The sequence below is a fragment of the Python bivittatus genome, unplaced genomic scaffold, assembly GCF_059951505.1.
Source record: "Python bivittatus isolate LINGU-HERP-01145 unplaced genomic scaffold, Pbiv_v1 ctg000320_np1212, whole genome shotgun sequence".
Taxonomy (NCBI): domain Eukaryota; kingdom Metazoa; phylum Chordata; class Lepidosauria; order Squamata; family Pythonidae; genus Python; species Python bivittatus.
The window spans coordinates 8828586-8848699 of NW_028277052.1; the positions used below are offsets into that span (position 1 = coordinate 8828586).

Sequence of the window (20114 nt, forward strand, 5' to 3'; positions counted from 1 at the left end):
GGCTAGTGAGATTAAGATTGTCTAAAGCAATGTTTCTCAACCTTGGCAACTTTAAGATATGTGGACTTCAACTCACAGAATTCCCCAGCCAGCCATCAATTCTGGGAGTTGAAATCCACATATCTTAAAGTTGCCAAGGTTGAGAAACACTGGTCTAAAGCGTGCTAGTAGAGTGAATTTTCATGAAGATGCTAAGATTAAAAGAAGACCTTTCTGTGGCCACCTTTCATTCTTATACAGTACTTATGCACTGGCCAACTTTGACCCACCAGAGAACAAAGTGAGAATCATGTTTATTTCTGCTGAGGCTGGACAGAAGTCAGCCAGAGAATAATGCACATTCATTCAAAAAGTACCTAATTTTGGCCTCCCCTGCTGCTGGAGGGGGTGGGGAATATGTCTAAACAAAGCTAAGACTTGTCTGAGCTGAGGTGCAGCAGCCTTTATTGCCTTTTCCCTCCTGGAAAGATCTGCCAAACCCAGGATGGACAACCACGGGGAAGGGAAGAGGCCAGGTTGTAGTTAAAGAGAGGGCACTGGCTTTGCAGTCAAAGAGAGGGCACTGCTGACTGTTGGGAACAGGGGTTTATTTTAGGGCACGGGGAGGGGAAAGGAATCAGCTTTGAATACTCTGAAATATATGCCAATGGAGAAGTCTTTGCCTACTGCCTTTTCTGTCCCTGTTAGACAGCCTGTGGTAGGTGAGTCACCTCTGACTGAAACGTTTTGAAATAGCTAAGCTTGTTGGAAGCCTACTTGTAAAATAACCAGGACAGGACAGAATGTTGCTGTCTTAGTTGGACCCAGGCCATCTTGATGACTTTGGCCATGCAGTCCTTGGTGTTTGCTTCTGCGAAGGTTTTTAAGGCACTAAGGATGTGCTGCTCGGTAAAATCTGAGCTAGTCAAGCTTATATTGAGCCCAGGGGCTCCCTAGAAAGGTTGGGCAGCTCATGGGTCACATTCAGCCCTGAGCTCCTTTTCTTGATCCCCCCAATTCCTCAAGATCCTCCTGCTGAAATTGGTTGCCCAACAACTGAATAACAATGACATGATTTCCTGCAGATTTTCTGCAGGGAAATTGAATAAAATAGGGCCATTATTTACTTATGCCTTCCTTAGCCATTCACACTTTTGAACAATAGTCAAATTAAGCCAAAATCAGTGAAAAAATATCCAGTGATTTTGCAATATGACTAGCCTGTGCCAAATAGAGTAATAATAAGATGTAGCTGCCAGCCACAAACAGCTTTCCTAGCCCTATAAAAATCTAGGGAAAATCCTATTACACACTGTAAGTTATGTAACCATATCAACTACATCTGTTTAATAGAACTTAGGGAGGACAATTCTCATGTTTAACTTCCATAACCTTTAGCCAGCTTGGCAAATGGTTGGGGATTATGGGAACTGTAGTCAAACCATATTGATTGCACCAGTGTGTTACCCTTATTGCAGTAAGTACCTTCAAGCTGTTTAAAACAATAGATGCCACACAGGAAAAACCTTGCTCTTCTACCCAGGAAATCATACACAACTTTTAATGCAGATGTTCATGTCTTATCGTGGGGAGCCATGTTTAAATGCACATCACTAGACTTCACAGTGTTTCATGCCTTTCTGGTTCACATGTTGCCTTTAGCACAACAGATTTGTGGGTAGACATCCCTTCCAATGTTCAACATGGTGTTTTCATACTTTTTTTTTCACTTGTCCGTTTTGACATATCTGTTACAAAGTTGTGAGATGACTTTGCATCGGTCACAGTTTCTCAGCTTCACCTACCTTAACAGGCTCTTTTGAGGATGTATAAGAAAACTGCATAGTGTTTGGCACTCGGGGAAGTACTATAAAATATATATTGTTGTTATTATTGATATTGTTTTTAGTTTTATTGTTGCCGCATAATTGAGATATTCCCTTTCATTTCTTTTTCTGGCTTAGAAGAGATCAAACCATATCCAGCAAATGGAATAAATACAGTCTATCCAGAATCCCGCTATACATCTGACTATTTCATTAGTAAGTCCAATTCCTTTTCTTTCTTTTTTTCCCTTCCTGCTGTATAGACCCAACAGGAAGATACATTGATTGCGGAGTCCTTGGGGTTCTCTGAGCTTGGTTGTTTTCTTGCAAATGTTTCGTTACCCAGCTAGGTAACATCTTCAGTTCTAGAATAGAATGGGGTTTGCTCTCTGTTTATATACTGTGGCATGCCTTGCCAGTGTTGGTGGGGGTGTGGGTTTTGTTTTATTTTTTCCCTCTGGTAGTTCGTTGATTAGGGTATTGGTTCCTGCTTGATTTTATGTCTGGTGGTAATCTTGGAGTTAATCTCTGCTTATCTGGGTGATGATTGCTGGTGAGGAGATGTTCTGGTCTTTTGTTTTCATTTCTATTGTCTCTTTTGAATAGTGCATAGATGTTGTTTATCTCTATGTGCCTGTTGATGGCTGCCTTGTCTTAACACCAAGCTTCCAAGAATTCCCTTGCATTTTTGGATTTGGACCGAAGATGTTACTTAGGTAACGAAACATTTGCAAGAAAACAACCAAGCTCAGAGAACCCCAAGGACTCCACATTTCAACCCTGAGCTACACATATTTACTTCTATTAGATAAATTAATGTATATAGAATATTGGAAGAGCTATGTGATCTGTTGACTGGGAACAAATAATGGAATGTGAACTCAGGACTAGTGTGACCTGGAGTAAATTTATCAGAAAAACCATTCTTCAGGTAGGTTATGTGTATCTGTGTCAAAGTCCTGGGAATCAGGTAGATCAGGCAGAAGTTGTGGGAAATATGTCTTTTCTGCCCTAAACCCTGGAGATGATCTAGCAGAGGCCATGTGAAAACAGCTAACAGAATAGAACCCTAACTGGCATTCTGACTGCTCTTGATTAACTGTGAAAGTAATGTGTATTATACACCCAAGTGGCTAAACAAACAAGAAATGGCTTTCTTTACAACCTATCCACACCTAAGGTTGATAAATATCTTTCACTGTTGCTCACCCAGCAGATGGCATTTGAGGCCTGCTATGCGCAATTCAGGGAAGCAATATGGCACTATCACAACTAGTAGTCACTATAAGCTTTCTCATCCATGAATTTGTCTAAAGAGAAGATCCTTCAAGGGAAGGTCAACTCCCGGTAACTTCATGAATGTATTTATGCAGTTTGGCAACAATATAGGAAGGGTTGGCTGTTGCCTTCTGTTAGGAGATTTTCTCAATTTCCCAAGCTAAGCTATAGCCTGGGTGTTTCTTGGCCATCTCCCATCAGAGTATTAATCAGGTACAATTTCTAGCTAGCTTTTAGAAATCAGCCAAGATGGGTGATTGCTCCCTATCTGGGTAGTTCCAAAATATTGTTACTTAAGCATGGGTTGCCCAGTTCATTGGGAGCACATCTCTAGCCAGTCAAAAGGTATGTGTTTGATTTTAAATCAATGAATCTAACCAATTAAATGATCAGCAAATCCTGAAACCTAAACCTTTAGCTCCTGGGAATATTGTAAAAAACAGGAAAGAATTGCCAAGATTTCTTCTCCTAATTTTTTCCAATAAATATAGAGCAGGAATATAATGAAAAATAGAATCTTCTCAACTTCCCAACGGCAGGGACATGGCTTAATCTTTAAGCTTAAATCATATTTTTTTTTAGCATAAATCCCATTGGTCAAAGATTACACCCAGAGCTTAGACCAGTATATTAATTCATGCCCCTTTTTTTCCTTGCAGGTTATGGCATTGAGCATGCCCAGTGTGTCCCTCCATCAGAGTTTTCTGAGCCCAGCTTCATCACAGAGTCCTACCAGACTCTCCATCCAATCAGCTCTGAGGAGCTCCTCTCTCTCAAATATGAGAATGAGTACCCATCAGTCATTCTTCGTGACCCAGTGCAGATGGACTCCTTGCAGACAGACTACTTCACAATCAAACAGGAAGTCGTAACACCAGATAACATGTGCATGGGGCGTGCCAGCCGAGGTAGTATAGACTAATAGTTAGCACCTCCAAATCTCCTACAAAGGCCCCTTTACTTGGGACATTCTGGTTGCTGCTGTCCCATTCAACTTTTCTTCAGATGGAGTTCATGGTTGCATTTTATGCTGGTAACTCTTGCTAAAAGGACGGGTAGTTTTGGTATAATATACATAAGATCACTTCTAGAGAAATGTTCTAAACCACTCTTCCTCAACTACTGACTATGGAAGTCATAGTCCAAGACATCTTGAAGAATGTGGAACTGGCAAAGGCTATTGTAGGCATTTCTTGCAGCAGTCATAAGATAGCAACCACCTTGACAAGGTGGACTGTGTCATGTCAAAAACCCAGGTGGGAAGATATCTGTTACAGTTCCCCACTCAAATGGGGACACCAGGCTTCTTTGCAAATAGGGATGAATGATTTTGCTTCCGAACATGTACACACCTATAAATCCATTCTCCTCACCACCACAATACCTTAAATGTATGCCACAGAGCTATGTCAGCTTTTCTTATTCAATAATGAATTGGACTTGACTTTGTTCTTGGTCCCAGCCTTGATTTTCAAACCCCTTGCCTACACTTTCCAGTGGGGTTGAGAGGGTGTTTTTTTCCCCCCCCCCATGCTAGGTTCCCAATCCAGATCAAGACTTTTGGTCTGTCTTTCCAGTACAAAAAAACCAACAAACCAAAACTTGCTGATCATTGGCCACTCACAACACTGGCTGGGATTTTATATCACTAAAAGCTATGATTTAACCATGGTTTTTGGAATATGTTACAGTTAGCTGAGATCACACTGTAATCAAGCCACAGTAGCTAAGCTCACACATCACACAATGTTTAAAAAGGAAAAAAAAATCCAGAAACATCCATATACTTTTCTTGGCAACTGTTTGGAAGTGGTTTGCCTTCTAGGATTTCTTTTTTAACTTCCCAATATAGCCTACGCCCTTTGAGATTTTTTTCATTTTCTCCCATCCAAGTATTATCCGGGTCTAACTGACCCTGCTGAGCTCTTTTGAGATCAGCCAAGGTCAACAGGATGCAGTTACCCGGGCACATTTAATTGGTCGATTGGGCACATCGACCAACTAAATAAATAATGTGGTTTGTTTGTTTGTTTAACAAATTTAACAAATTAGTCCTCCTTTGGGATTACTTTGCAGGCTTATGAATAAATAAATAACACTGTTTTGGCTTAAGGTGATATATCTCCTTTGACTGATGGACAATTTTTCCTGAGCTATGCTATGCAAGATATTTCAACTAGAAGTGCTACCAACAAAACTGTAGAAGAGCTAGAGTTTATTCCCTTTCACTAAGCCATGGATTTTCTTCTGAGCTTTCCAAAGATGCATTATGGGAAGGGCATCACACATCTTCTAAATACTAGACTCTCTGTACTTTGGAATCTATTTCAGCCAAGTGATCCCTGCCAGTATCTAAATTCTTACTAGTTATATATTGGTGCAGGTGGGTGGGGAGGTAGGTAGGTAGGGGATATGGAGGTCAAATCAAAACAGGGCAAATAGGCCAGTTCAAAGCCTTTTCTCCACCTCTGAGATTTATTCTGTGGGTTTTAGCTGCCAGCATCTCTGCCAATGAATTTTTCCCCCTAGATCTTACACAATCCCAGCAGCTGTTTTCAGACTGGTTTGGGTAATTAATGAACTCAAATGATCCTACTACACTCTTCAGGTTGTCAGTAAATCTGGAAAGGTTGAGCAATAGCCAGAGAGTGGAATTCCAGAAAGTGCAGCATAAGATCTTATTTGTTTTATTTGTTTACATTTAAACCTGTGAACTTAGGTAGGAATTCAGATTTTCAGTTGAAATAAGAGTGATAAATCTGGGCAGAGTTGCCTGAGTTGACAGATTTGATTTCTGGCAAACTGATCTCTAAGAAACCAAGAATAACCCTCATGCTTGCCAGGGCTGAGGTAGTATCTAATGATTAAGAGGAGGAGGAGGAGGAGGAGGAGGAAGAAGCGATGGCGCACAGTCTTTCCTTGTTTGCCCTGGAAGGCTCTGGATATGCAGCTGAAATAGGAAAATGTTCAAACAAAGGCATGATTATCAAAAGGGCCTGAATTTGAAAGCCAGTGAGTCTAAAAGATGATAGCTCCGTCTGCCACGTTTGGAGAAACTTCTTGATTGATACCTACAAATGTCTTTGTAGGTTCCTTATAGCAGGTCAGATCGTTTGTCCATCTACTCGGTCATCTATACAAAGAAGTCATTCCCTCTCCTTACAACCTGGTTCTGTTAAGTGTAGAGACTGGAGACTGAACTTGAGACTTTCTGCTTGTAATCTCTGCTCTGCTTGTAAGACTCTGCTCCTAAGCTGAAGCCCAGGTTGTCTGTTTCCCTTCTTAGGATTCAGTGAAAGCCATAAAGATGTCTGTCCCTTTCCCAGGTTTAGCCGTATCCTTAACTGAGTAGGGGAATAGGTATATTTCAGAGAAAAGGTCATGCAAATGGTCAAAGCACAGAGACACTGACATGGACTCACAAGCAGTGAGAGGCAGAGCATAGATCCAGCCTTGTGAACCATGGTTTCACAAAGGCCCTGCTAACAAGATATTATTTGCACTAGGAGGTGTAAGTGTCAGATCGACATAACTCCTAACTTCAACCTGAAAGAAGGCAATATGAGGCCCATTTCCATTTCATTGCTTGGTTCAGCTTAGCCCCTCCCTTACACCTGTTTTGAACCCAACCCAAGATGGCACAGGGTCCTTCTAACCCCATCATGCCATCAGCCCTCAGGCAGATCTGCAGCTGAAGAAATTTATTTCTGGCTCAGCTCCAGCAATAATACTTCAAAGAAAGGGTTTGTGTTGGACTTTCAGGATAGAAGTATGAGGACTCCCAGTTCCTCTTTGGCTGAGAGATCTATTTGGTTTTCAGGGACAGGCTGGAGGCTGTGCTGCAAAAAGAAGGGGAAAAGTGGCGTGGTTAGAGCAGCAACCTGAGTTAAACTAAATTAGTATTTCATTAAGGATGATTAAAATGTTGACTTCCCATGTTTTTAATGACTCTTCCTGTCACATTAAAACATGACAATTTGATGGCAACTGTTGGAGGGGATCTGGGGGTCTACACCCAATGTCACTTGTAGCCTGGACCTTTTTTTCCCCCTGATGGAGGCATCACTATCGCTGGTTGGATGTGAACCTCATTTTCTTCTTGCCCTGCAGGTAAACTTGGGGGCCAAGATTCTTTTGAGAGTATAGAGAGTTACGATAGTTGTGACCGTCTGGCGCAGTCCTGGAGCAGCCAGTCATCCTTCCAGAGTCTCCAGCGCGTCCCTTCCTATGATAGCTTTGATTCAGAGGACTATCCCGTTCCTCTGCCCAACCACAAGCCCAAAGGCACTTTCAAGGACTATGTTCGAGACCGAACTGACATGAACAAGGACAAACCTGTCATTCCTGCTGCTGCTCTGGCTGGCTACACAGGTAAGATGCTGGAAGAGTGTGGTCGATTGAAACAGTTCCCCGTGGCTGTGTTCATACAACATGCTGAAGCAGATCAGTTAAGGATCTGACAGCTGCATTGGTTCAATAGGCTAAGTTTGCTTCCTTTAAATTTTGTTCATATTTTGGGGGGCGGGAGGGGGATCCAGCATGTTCTACAAACTCAGTTCGTTTGGTTAGTTTATAATTCAGCACATTCTGCAAACTCATGGACTAAATTGTTCACCAGGTTCAGTGTATTATGCAAACATTGCCAGTGTGTCATTCTCATTGGCAGGACCAGCAGTAGTAACAATAACACCCCACTGAAACTGGGTTAGCTAATTCATTGGCTGTATCCACATAATACCCAAGAAAATAACACTTTTTTATGATTTACTGTGATAGCTTGGTTCATACGTGTACTAAGACAATGGGTGGATTCTCACAACACACTGAACCACAGATTCCCAATCCCACTTCAGTCTAATCTAGTCAGTTGTGCAGACCCACTGATTTACTTTCTGCGTATTCCTAGTATTTTAGAGCACTTTATAGACATCACATTAGTGATGCTTACAAACAGTCCTGTTAAGGTTGGCTACTGTTATCTTCATGTCACTGATAGAATGAGGAAGGAAGCTTGAAACACCTGCCTTGGAGAGGCCACAGGTTAAGACAGAGGTTATACATCCAAGAGTTAACAATTATGACTTATTTCTTTCAATGTTCTTAGCAGCAGCAGTGGGACAGTTGGAGTTGCATCTGATACCACACCTGAATATGAGTCTTTCAATTTGCAGAGTTTTTTTATAGGACTGATAATTCTTTGTGAGTGTGCGTGCATGCATGTGGTGCCTGTGGGGAAGATGGAAGATAATTTTAGGAGCTATATGCAAGAGGAAGTGGTTAGTCATTTTAGTTTTGAGCTAAGAAGTGTCTCTGTGGGTTGTAGAGGCAGTAAGAGTAGGAGAAGAACAGAAAGTAGGGTGGTGATTGAGGTTGAATGGAGAGAGGCTCCATTCAGCCATGATTGTGGGGCAGATATGAAATGAACCAAGGAAGTCCCCTGAACTGCTTCAGATGTCAGGATAATGCAAGGATACATGTTCACATTCACCTGGTATAGATCATCTTACTCTCTTATTTGCTAGATTTGTATTGTTGTGAGTTGTTGAAGAATCTCTAGCTCACAGCTACAGGGATAGTATCATTTCTTGTCAGCTACTATGACTGCAAGTTGGAATATGCCATTCAACAGAAAAGGGGTCCCAGATAATGATAATATGCTGCCTGACTCCGAGACTTTGAGTGGTTTACAATTGTTAAAACATTTAAAAACAAAGAATTATACAAAAAAAAAATGCAGAACCAGCACAAGACAAAAGAACAAGAATGGCAAAGAAAATAAACCCAGAGGGGAACAGAAGGGAAGAAAGGGGCATCAGTTGTCCTCTCCAAAGGCCTGGGTGAAGTGGTCTTTAAGGCCCTTCTAGATACTAGAGAAGTGTTACTCATCCAAACTGTCAATTGGACTGCTTCTTTAAGAAGGGTTTCGAAGATTTCCTGCACAATTTGGGGCTTTATTGGAGAACCTGGTTCTCAGTAAACTGGTTCCAACTACAGCTCCAAACCATTCCTCTGCTTCCCCGATTTCTTGGTTTGATCTCCAAGCTATACTAGTTCCCACTTGATGGCCATCTCTGGATCATATTAAAGTTGCTTTTGTTTCCAGTATTTCTGCCTGACAAGAAGTTGTAATGCACAATGTGTACAATTTTAAATATTAGATTATTAGTATTGTGAAAAACAAGAAGGCAGCAGTGGCTGTGAGTCCTAGAAAATAATAAGGATGAAAGGTGGCAAGAGTTGATTAAAAGTGAGATTTGTAAGCTAAGAAGTCTTGGGTTCACCTTGACTGTCAGCTCAAGAGGTGACCTTAGCCAAGTTGCTAAACTATCTCTTTTACCCTTAATTCTCTCATTATCCTTCACTGTAATATGGAAATAAATATTATAATGCCAGCTTCTCTCATAAAAATGTTGTAAAATGGCCAAAGTGACTTTGGTATCAAGAAATGAACTACAGAAATACTAACTTAATAATTGAAAGTCCTCCATTTTATGGTGAATTAAAATTGCATTGTGTTTATCTCTGCAATAAACTGCAAAACAGATCAACAGTCTCCAGGTTCTGTAGATTTTACTTTGTTGAGTTTCACTGACAGCGAGATTATTTGTGCGGTTCTTAATCGCTAGTGAGACACAACCCACTGATGATGATAACCTCGCTGAGAAGGTAATGCTTTTGGTAGAAACCCAATTGGGCTTTGATATTTTCTCAAGTTGCCAGTGAATGCACAATCTTCTCAAGCTCTGCTATCAATGCTCCACATCTTAACCTAATTTGGCAAGTTACCAGGGCTGCTCAGAACTGCTGCAGTTCTCCCCACCCCACCCTACACACCCATATGTTTATTTCTAGAGTTGATCAAAAGTTTGCAAAAGTTCATCTCTTCTGACCAACTGTGAAATGTTCTTAATCAAGCAACTATACATGCTGGTGGTTTGGACAGAAGACATTGGAACATCACCTTTCTAACACATTTGTATTTTGTTAAACTAGTTCTAGACTATCTTTAGGAGCAGAGCATTCCCATAGTTCTTTATTCAGTGCCACCTAGATAGGACTGAATAGCAGGAAGTCCAGGTTAATATAAAAGTGATGTATTCTATAAGTGTGCAAGATATTTGACTGGATTCATATTGACTGGATTCATATTGTCTATAGATTTGTAGTTGTGTGAAATTAGCCACTGCATTTGTAAATGTTGGTTTATGGCTTGCTTGATCATTAAATAATGCTTTATAGCTTGTATGAAGCCAGTCAATTGAGGTTACTCAAATTATAGTTAAATAAGGCATGACATGGCACAATATGTGAACTCAGCTATTATGGAAGGCAACCAAAATCCAGGTCAGATTCCTGTTAGGTCAAGCTAGGTTTTTCCAGCTTGTAAGCCGATTACACAACTAAAAGGTGAACCAAGCTGACTTCCAAAGTTGGCAGATAATAATAATAGCATAATTGAAATAAAATAAAATGTTTCAGGAGGGTGGCAGACCAGATCCCTTCCTTTGTGAGCTATCCTGTATATTATCAGGTAGTTGAGACTTTTTCGCAAAGAATAAGCCATTCTTACGACTTACAGAAACATTGATAAAAATTGACTGCTGTCAGAAAACGTTCCCATTTCCAAATACTTATATTTCCACATTTTTCCCCCCCAGCATGATTACTGATTGATCCGATTGCCAGATCCACAACAGATATGCATAGGGCAAATTCACAATTCATCCCCTGGATCAATGCCAACTGTGACACAGTGTCCAGGACTGAGTCCTTGCAAGATGCAAGGCCTGGTTAGCCAACTATGCAGCCCTGATTTATGGAGTGAGCCATAATGGCTGGGTTCAAGCCATGTACTAAACTTTAAAAAGTGGCTTACCAAACACAGTGGCTGGGTCAGTGCTTTTGCTCAGCCAAAAGCAAATAAATACATGTTGGCTTTGTATGTTGTAACAGATTAGACCAAGCAGGTTTTCTAGGGGTAGACCTGCTCTGAAACAGATCAATTTAGTCTGAAATATCACAAGCCACTTTTGGTTTGGATTTTACTTTTGGGAACCACTGAACTGATCCAGGAATGACATAATGCAGAGAGAAAGAAAAAATATAGATTGATAAATTTTGCACATACATACTTAAAGTTTCTAGCATGAGAGCGTCTTTAGGCTGTTGGAGAAGTCCAAAAAGTGGATCCTTGTTTTGGTTCAGTTAGTCTAGTAACACCTGCTAGACATTTGCAAATTAGAACAAAATTAGCTGTAGCATTCATGGTTGGCCAGTGTTGCGATTTTTTTAAAAAAACTATTTAAGTGACAAATTTGTAACAAAGTGTTGGTACTAATTTTCAGTGTAGTCTTTTTATTTCACATCACTTTGCTTTTCCTCACCTTCATAATGACTATAATTAAATCCCAAGGGAGAGATGCGCCCCTCTGCCCTTCTGTCAAGCTTGGAGTAATTTTCTAAAAGGTTGCAAGGAAGTCTTCTCATGTTGATCTGAAAGAGTGAAGTAGATGCGTTCTCAGCCATCTTGATGCATCCTGGAGAGAATTCAGTTTTGGGGCTCTGATCTGCCATGCGTTCTGAAATGGTGGGATACAATTAAGGGGTCTTTTTGCCCATAAAACACACTTTCATAAAATTCATAGTATTTTGGGGTGCACCAACCCCCCCTCCACTTTTCTGGATTTCTCAGTGCAGGTTGGGGAATAAACTCCTATCAGCTGTGATCCTTACATGGCCACCCTCCCTTTCTTAAAGCAGGCAAAAATCTCTCTTAATTTGAAAGCTGTACCAGGTGGATGGCTAAAACGTGGCCTAGTAATGGGATAGGGCTAGGGAATTGTTCCATCCAGAAAGACTATCTGATCTTTGTTTTGGAATTCAGTACACGCATATAAGAGGATAAGTGGGATGTCTTAGTTCTGCACATGATGCATTCATGTTCATGGAGATTGAAATGCAGGTAGGTCCCCTTTCTTTGGGAGTAGGTAATTCAGTGCCCCACGGCTGCATGAGTCCTCTGAACCCCAAATAATTCATACCAGTGCCAAACATCGATTGCACAATTTCCCACTGTTCTGAGATGAAACACATAATACTATAGTAGTCAACATTACATAGTTTAAAAACAGAGAATGAGGGAAGAGGAAGAAAACCTCCCCCATCCACCCCAGGCAAAATACAGAGCAAACATGACTCCCCACATCTGTGATGTGACCACTCCAATTTTGCATCCCTGCCTCACCTATTTCACTTCTTATTTTCTTCAAAGCTTTAGAGCAATGTTTCTCAAAGCTGGTAACTTTAGGATGCGCGGACTGCAACTCCCAGAATTTCCCAGCCAGCCATGCTGGCTGGGGAATTCTGGGAGCTGAAGTCCACACATCTTAAAGTTGCCAAGTTTGAGAAACGCTGGTTTAAGGTAAGATTGGTTTGCCTATAATGGAAAATGGAAGACTGTCATATTACAGATTGGAGCATATGTACAGTTACTGTAGGCCTAGGGGACCCTAGAGATGTATTCTCCAGACATTACTCTATGCCCCCCCCCCCAAAGATCTGCATAGGATTTTCTTAAAGCACAGTTAATGGCAAGAATGAGAAATTTCAGAGAAGCATTTATTTGCAAACCGCCCACTCGGGATGAGAAAGAATTGCTTTGAATTGGATGGCTACATCGGCTTTGGTTTATTTCTAAAGGGAGTTTTTTCTTTCCAGACAGTGGCTGATGTGCAATAAATTATTAACATGTAGGTATGTTTGGGTAGGCTAATCATTGACTTACTCATGTTTCTGCATAGTTGCTTCAGATCTTCTAGTTCATCTCCCTTTTGCAGACAGTTTCATGTGCAATACGGTAATCTTTTTTAGTATTTTGTCACACTGGAACCACAAACCATGTTATGTAGAAAAGTCCTGCTCTCTCCTTTTTTTTTTTTTTTTAAATGACGCTTTGCAGATGACCACTTTCAGGAGCATTAAAACATGTTACAGCTAAATAAAACCATAAGCAAGCAGTTTAACAAACCTTTTTCTAAAGTAGCTGAAGACAATAGCTGCATAATAAGTGTAGAGACAGTCGATGGATTTAGAAGCTGTTAGTATGCTCTGGTTGAGTTCCTTCATCCTGGTGCATTCCTCCTCCTCCTCCTCCTCCCTCCTCCTCCCTCCTGCATGAGTCAGGACAACATTTGGTGGATTAGGAGGTAGACTGTGAAGGACCCTGATAGATTATGGATAGAAATGGCAGAATTTGGGGTTGAGTTCAGCAGGTTATGTATGGCAAACTCTGGAGATGATTGCCTTTTCTCCAAAGTCAGTAAGGATTACTACATCCATAACATCATACAGCAAGGGGACACTTATGCCATTGACTCTAATCTGCTGAGGTCAAGATAAAGAATCTCTGATAAATGGATATCCTGTCTCTGCCTGAAGACATCCAGTGAATGGGAGTTTATCATCGACTTTACTTATTGATTCCAAGGCTGAACTGCTTTAACCTTTAAGAAGGTTTTCCTAGCATTCAACTGAGCCCATAGCTTAATGCAACAACATTGTAGAAGGCAGCAGAGGCCAGACATGTTCCTCCTTTACTCAGAGATGTCACTTCTAAGAACATTTGGGACACGGAACTACATCTCTTTGTTCAGTTAAAGCCCTAAAGATGTTTCGGACTAAGTTCTGGAAGTCCCAGCCTATCTGTCCCTTTTGGCAGTTTTAGTTTAACACATCTGGAGGTGACAGGTTGGAGAAAGCTGCCATAAAATGACATCAGAAATATGTACTAAGAAAACTATAAAAAGGCATTCCCAAAAAGTCCCAACAAGGCTGGTACTTTACCAAGCACAAAACTGAGTCTGCCCACAGCAAGCAGAGCCTTCTGAGACCGAACTGCAAATATGTCTGTGATTATGTATTCACTTCCCAAAGGGACTTTCCTCAGACAGGGTTCCCAGTGTAGTCACCATTTCACAATCCAATGGATGTATAATATTTTCCTGGTGATGCTAGAGAATTCCTCATGTGTAACAATCCCCCATTGGCTGTTCTTGAAGAGTTTCCTTCACTATGATGAAGGCGAGACAAGGGCATTCATTCATGGCGTTCAGCATGTGAACCACCTCTGACTGGGTCTATTCTTAGTCCACACTCTTTCTACAGGACAAAGGTCAGCAGACACTGGGGGAAGAAACCCGGAACGTTCTTCCTCTTCCTTGTGATGAGCGGAAGGGTTGCCTTCTTGCAAGCCATTCCCAAAGCAAACAGGCTTGGTGGATTCTGCTTGGGCTGAGAAGGGCCTTCTTTGGTTGAATTTCAAAAGGTTACACCACAAAAGGCAGATTGTTATCTGCTCCCAGAATGCCAACATCAGATGATTTCTCTGTTTCATAATATATAGAATCCGTATGTCTAAATAAAACATAACAAAGACACTTTTGAGTTATCCAATACGTTGCAGACTCTACAGAAATTAATCAAGGGGAGAGGTCTTTCCAGACCTTGGATACCATCTCTGTTTAGTCTGGCCAATAAACAATGAAAATCCTTAATACAATTTCAACTTCAGTTGGACTTGTTTAAATAAAGTGTAATGCAACAAGAATGTATTTGACCTCCGACGGTAGGTGGCAGATATTTAAGCAGAGGCTGAATAGCCATAACTCAGGTAGATTGAATAATGCCTGGCATCCAATTGATAGGATCTCACACCAGTTTTAAATCTTACTCTTAACATCTGTATTGCAGTGTCTGAATTTTCCTGTATAGTCCTCTTATTTTAAAATCACTAAATGAATCCAAAACTAACTTTTTAAAAAACACTCAGGATGATTCTTATTGTTCATCCAGTGATGTTTGTCTTCCCGCTCCCTTCCTTCTTGGATGCGTGAGGTCATCCTATTTGTGTACATCACATGCTTTTTTGGAGCTCCTTTTCCTTGGAGTAGGAGACAGGTCTGGTCCTATTTAAACTCAACTAATCCCATCAGTTTTTGGCTTCTGTTCTAGGTTCATCTGGCAGAAGGTGGAAGGAACAGAGAGTTTTATCCGACTCTGACTGCAATGAATAGAGATGTGTGATCTTTTGAGACAGACTGAACACTGTGCTGAAGCATGTAGAAACTAGTTCCCTTAGGCTTAGCAAGGTGTACTCCAGAAAATTAGCACTATTTATGCTGCCAGAGCTGAGGAAGCTCTGGGCAAGATGCTCTTTGCCTCCTTGCACATTTTTAGGTGCTTCATCTTTTAGCTTCTGATTGCCTAGTTTTCCACCCCATGTTATTTCTCTTTCCCTTCCCGTGGGTGTGCATTCTTAGCTTTTTTTGTTTCTTCTCCCCCCTTCACAACTTTACCAGGTCAAAATACTATTTTTTTCTCTCTCTCTTTCTCATTGAACTTTACAAGGAGTTTGAATCTTTTGCAAAGCAAAGGAGCAGTTGACCCCACCATCTTGGTTTCTCTAGAGGGCCTACAGGGGAAGGAGGGGAAGAAGCAGGGATAAAACAGAATGTCAGCTGAGGTTGGAGAAGGCTGTTCTAGACCAAGGGGAGGAAGGTGGTAAGGGGCTGGGTGCAGCAGTTTTATGTCATTGTAGTTAGGAAGGTCCTTAAGTCCTATTTCCTCTGTATTACCTTGCAGAATGGAAAAGGAAACTTATTTTTCACATGTTATATCTCTGTTTTCTGGCCTATGGCTGTAATAAAGTTATTTGATTGGACTAAAAAATGAGGGAATCTTTTTCTAAATGAGTTGCATGGCTTTTTTTAAAACAAATTAATTAAGATATCCAGCGTAGTTTCCATCTAAGCTATTGGAGGAGAACAAAAAACGCTACACTATTCAGACTGTTTTGAGGAGTGCCACATCAGGTATTTGTGAGTTTCTCAGCATTCCTTCTTTTGGTCTATGTCTGTAAATTTAATAAATGAAATTCTCAGTACTCCAGCTGATGAGAGCTGGGAATATTTCCTTCCCCCACTTTTTGGGTGGCAGCTTCACCAAACATCAGAGACACGGCAGAAATAAACTGAAATTGAAGAAGTGTGATTGGGTTGACTTTAAATAAAATTGTGTGAGTGTCTGAATAGTGGAGAAAAATAACAAAACAGTGCATCGTATCTGACAGCCTAGAAAGAAAACCACTGTTGTGTAAAAGAGAGAGTTTCAAATGTCAGATCTACTCTAAGTGCTGCTGGATGAGACAGAAAGACTATTTAAAGAAGAGGCAAGCAACCTGTGCTTCGCTTCCAAAGTTGGGTTGGGCCCCAAAACCTACCCAAAGTAGTAGCTCGATAGTAATTTTTAAAGGGCCAGAATGGAAAGCTCACTCAAGATTTGCAACCTGTACTTAATTAGGTTGCAATTCAGATCAAAACAAAATCAGCTTTTGACCCAGCATTTTACACTATTTGGAATGTGCTCTCTTGCCTACCAAAGGCTAAGTACATCTCGTAGCTTAAAAAAAAAATTATACATCTCTGCCAGTATAGGCAGTTGTGATTCATATAGGTGCCTAAATGCAGGCTACTGTGCTTGTGTCTAAGAGGAAATTGGAAAAGAGCTATGTCAATGCATTGACTTTTTAGTCAATAACTGGCTTTTAGAAGAACTTTCACATTGCTCACATAGCATAAATATATTCATACTAAGTGCCAAAGAAGGTAGGGAAAGGAAATGGTGCTGGGCAAAGGCTTAGTTAAAGGAATGATTGTTATTGTTATTGTTATTTATTTATTTAAGACAATGTACAGGCTGCCCAACTCCAAACGATTCTGGGAGGCTTTCTATATAACAAAAAAATAAGAACAACTGAAAATAGAAATGGATCATATGCATCCCGAAGGCAAGTTCCCCATTATCAACAACTAATCGAATTGTGTGTTATTTATTTATTTATTTATTTATTTATTTATTTATAAATAAGTCATGGGTCTAGAGCTGCCCATCTCATAGAACGTGACTCTGAGCAGCATACAATAAAACATTTATCCAGACACCCATGCCTACAACTGGATTTGCATTTTGCACAAAGCCATTTGCTGATGTTGATTTAGCATGTTGTGCGAACTCCACTACAGTGATTCGTAAAGCATGGCTTAGCGTGTTGTGTACATGCGGCCCCTTCTGGCTTCTTCAGCAAACCGTTTCTTAGTCTGTTGTGTAAACCCCTGCCTATTTAGCATGGGGTCAGTCATACCTTTATTAGGATCACCCAAAAAGGCACCAAAGAATGTGCAAGATTTCAGTTTCTTCATGAGTGGAGGTGAAACAGCAGAAAAAAGGCTAAAAATGAATCCTATCTACTGCCAGACCTTTCTTGCTTTGGAGCCTAATGCTGACTTTTTCCGAGAAGAGCGGAATTGTTAAAGCACCAAGGGATTCAACAGGGATATTAGACAGTCTCCCCCACCCATGTGTAAATCCTCCGCGTCCATCCACCCACAATATCAAGGCTGCCTCTCCTTATATTAATAGCCACCGACTGGCTCCAAGTTATTATTTTTTTTAACTCGGTGAGATTGTGCGGCTTGTTCCTGCATCAACATGCCTTGGAAGGAAGCCAACAATGTTCATACCTGCCTCCTTTTTATCACTTCTCGGTAAACACAGCCAGGAACAAAAAGTCAAGGTCAGGAGAGGCAGCAGGCAAGACGCGGGGGCAGGAGCCTGCTGGAGGTCAGGCTGTGGTCAAGTGTCTTTTGGCAGGTGGGAGGGAAGAGCTCCTCCTCCCTTTGCAACCGAGGCCAAAAATATAATTCTGTCTAGGTAACGAAGACCTGAGGCTCCAGACTGGCATACAAAACATCCCATTGACTTTCCTATTCACCAGCTGCAACTCCAGCAGGATCCAACTCCTTCATGGCTTGAAGCACAAACTTGGAAGGGGCCCTATGGCCCCACCATGTCTGCTAAAGGCGTCCAGTGTGGGGACATCACCGTAAGCATTGTTGACAGCTCCCATGGGAGTGTTAGACATTGCTGTGTAACAGAATACTACTCTTTTGCCTACCTTTCCGTATTAGAGCGTCCAATGCTTTTGCAAAGCAGATTGCCCTTAACCTTTGAGTGAAAGGCAGGGAGATAGACTACCCAAAGTTAGAAACTAAAGTTAAATATGTTTACATATAAATTAAATTTAAATGCAACCAGTATGGTTACCTACCCTATATTTAATAATTTTCGCCATCCCTCATGTTAAACTCCCAATTTCATGGCAACTTTTGGAGACCTTTGAGGGCCACCAGTGTTTTTAGAAGCTGCATGAGAAACTGGGCTTTGTGTTCTGCACTCATGGACTATCTCAACTGCCTAAACTGGTGGGTGTTAACCATCGGGGCCAAGGGCCACATTTGGCATTTGACTACTGAATGAAAGATGATTCTTCTCAAAACAGCCAAGATCAAGATAAAATGGATGGAGACAAGACTAATTTTAAAGTTAACCCAGTTAATATGATGGCTTCCTGTGTTTCTAATCTTTTCTCCTTTGGATATATTAAAAGTTGCAATTTCATAACAATTTTTGGAGGTTCTCTCTGAGCAATGGCTGAGGCCTTGGGGATGGACTAATCATGGCCCCTCCAGGTGTGCATTTTTCAATAGTTGTAACTTAGTTGATGGCATGTTTTTCAGCCCTGTAAGTTAGTTGAGTATTTGGCTATGAGCCAGTTATAGCTGAGTTAAAAGAAGTGAGCTGGCTGCCAGTTATCCATTAGACAATTTGGGACAAGGGGACTTGTCAGGTTTTGGACTTTCTCCATTAGAGATTTGGACAATCACCACAATTTTCAGAATAGGTTCTGCTGTTGGTGCTTATAGAAAGGCATCTTGCAAGTCTCTCATAGGTGGGCCTTGTTTGGAGGAGAGCAGGGTGTGTGTCTTCAAGGAGCTTCAGAGAGCTTCTTTACTCAGATATCTGCTGAAACAAAGAACCCTTTTGAAGATCAGCATAGCCATTGCACCTATCATCACGTCTTTTAGGTACCTAATGAAGATACATCTTTAGCAAGGCCTTCGTTGTGTGAATGTTTTTCTTCCTTTCTGTCCACCATTTTACTGCACATATTTGAATACTAACTGTTTCTAATTTATTGCAATGTTATTCTTGGATTTTAATAATACCTTTTTGCCTTCACTTCACCAACTTGATTTCAGGAAAGGAGTATAAAATATATGCTAAATAAATAAACAGTGAAACAGCTCTAAGCTGTATGTGGTTTCCTCATTTCTAGTTTGTTCCTGGGGACATTTCATTTATGGATTTCATTTCTAGTATAATTATTTGTTTTTCTCCCTGTTCCTCTGTCATCTTAGGTAGTGGACCTATTCAACTATGGCAATTCTTGCTGGAGCTTCTCACAGACAAATCCTGTCAGTCATTCATTAGCTGGACAGGTGATGGCTGGGAATTTAAACTTTCTGATCCTGATGAGGTAAGTAAGGGCTTAATTGGAACTGTACGCATGAAAGCCCTAATTCAAGTTCTTAATTTTTTAAATATTTTTATTGAAGAAATTGTTAACAAGATAAAAACAATACAAATATTGAAACAATACAAAAGAAACAAAATAAGGAAGAATAGTGAATAAGTAAGAAAGAAAAGAGAAAGAGAAAGAGAAAGAGAAAGAGAAAGATTATAAAGAAGTAGCTTCCAATCTTTTTGACAGCAGTTATAAATGCATTTATATTTTACCTTCTCTCTCTAAGATTGCCTCATAATTACCTTCTTTCCATAAGCTACCCTTTCTAATCTTCAAACCCATAAATCATACGTTTATTTTTTTTCTTTTTTCAGCAAAAAGTCCATAATGGTTTCCAGTCCCTAAAAAATGTAGTAGCTGATCTTTCTCTAAGCAAACAAGTTATATAAAAATAATTTTCTGTGGCTTTTTTCTAGTTGTCTGTCCATTAATCCCAACAAGCAAAGTTCTGGTTTCAGTTGAGTCTTAGTCTTTAAAATTCTTTGTGTCAGTGTATGTATTTGAACCCAAAATATTCTGGCTTTTTTACAAGTCCACCAGGCATCATAAAA

General features: G+C 40.6%; 1 protein-coding gene across 2 annotated transcripts in view; it reads left to right on the forward strand.

Annotated features, from left to right (window-relative positions):
• ETS1 (ETS proto-oncogene 1, transcription factor) overlaps positions 1–20114 on the forward strand; it is a 106201-nt gene that overhangs the window by 78364 nt on the left and 7723 nt on the right. For both annotated transcript variants that reach the window (XM_007424018.4, XM_007424017.4), the window contains 4 exons: positions 1944–2021; positions 3743–3991; positions 7194–7454; positions 19397–19515. In XM_007424018.4, coding sequence (XP_007424080.2) covers positions 1944–2021; positions 3743–3991; positions 7194–7454; positions 19397–19515 — 707 coding nt within the window. The remainder of the gene's footprint in view (positions 1–1943; positions 2022–3742; positions 3992–7193; positions 7455–19396; positions 19516–20114) is intronic.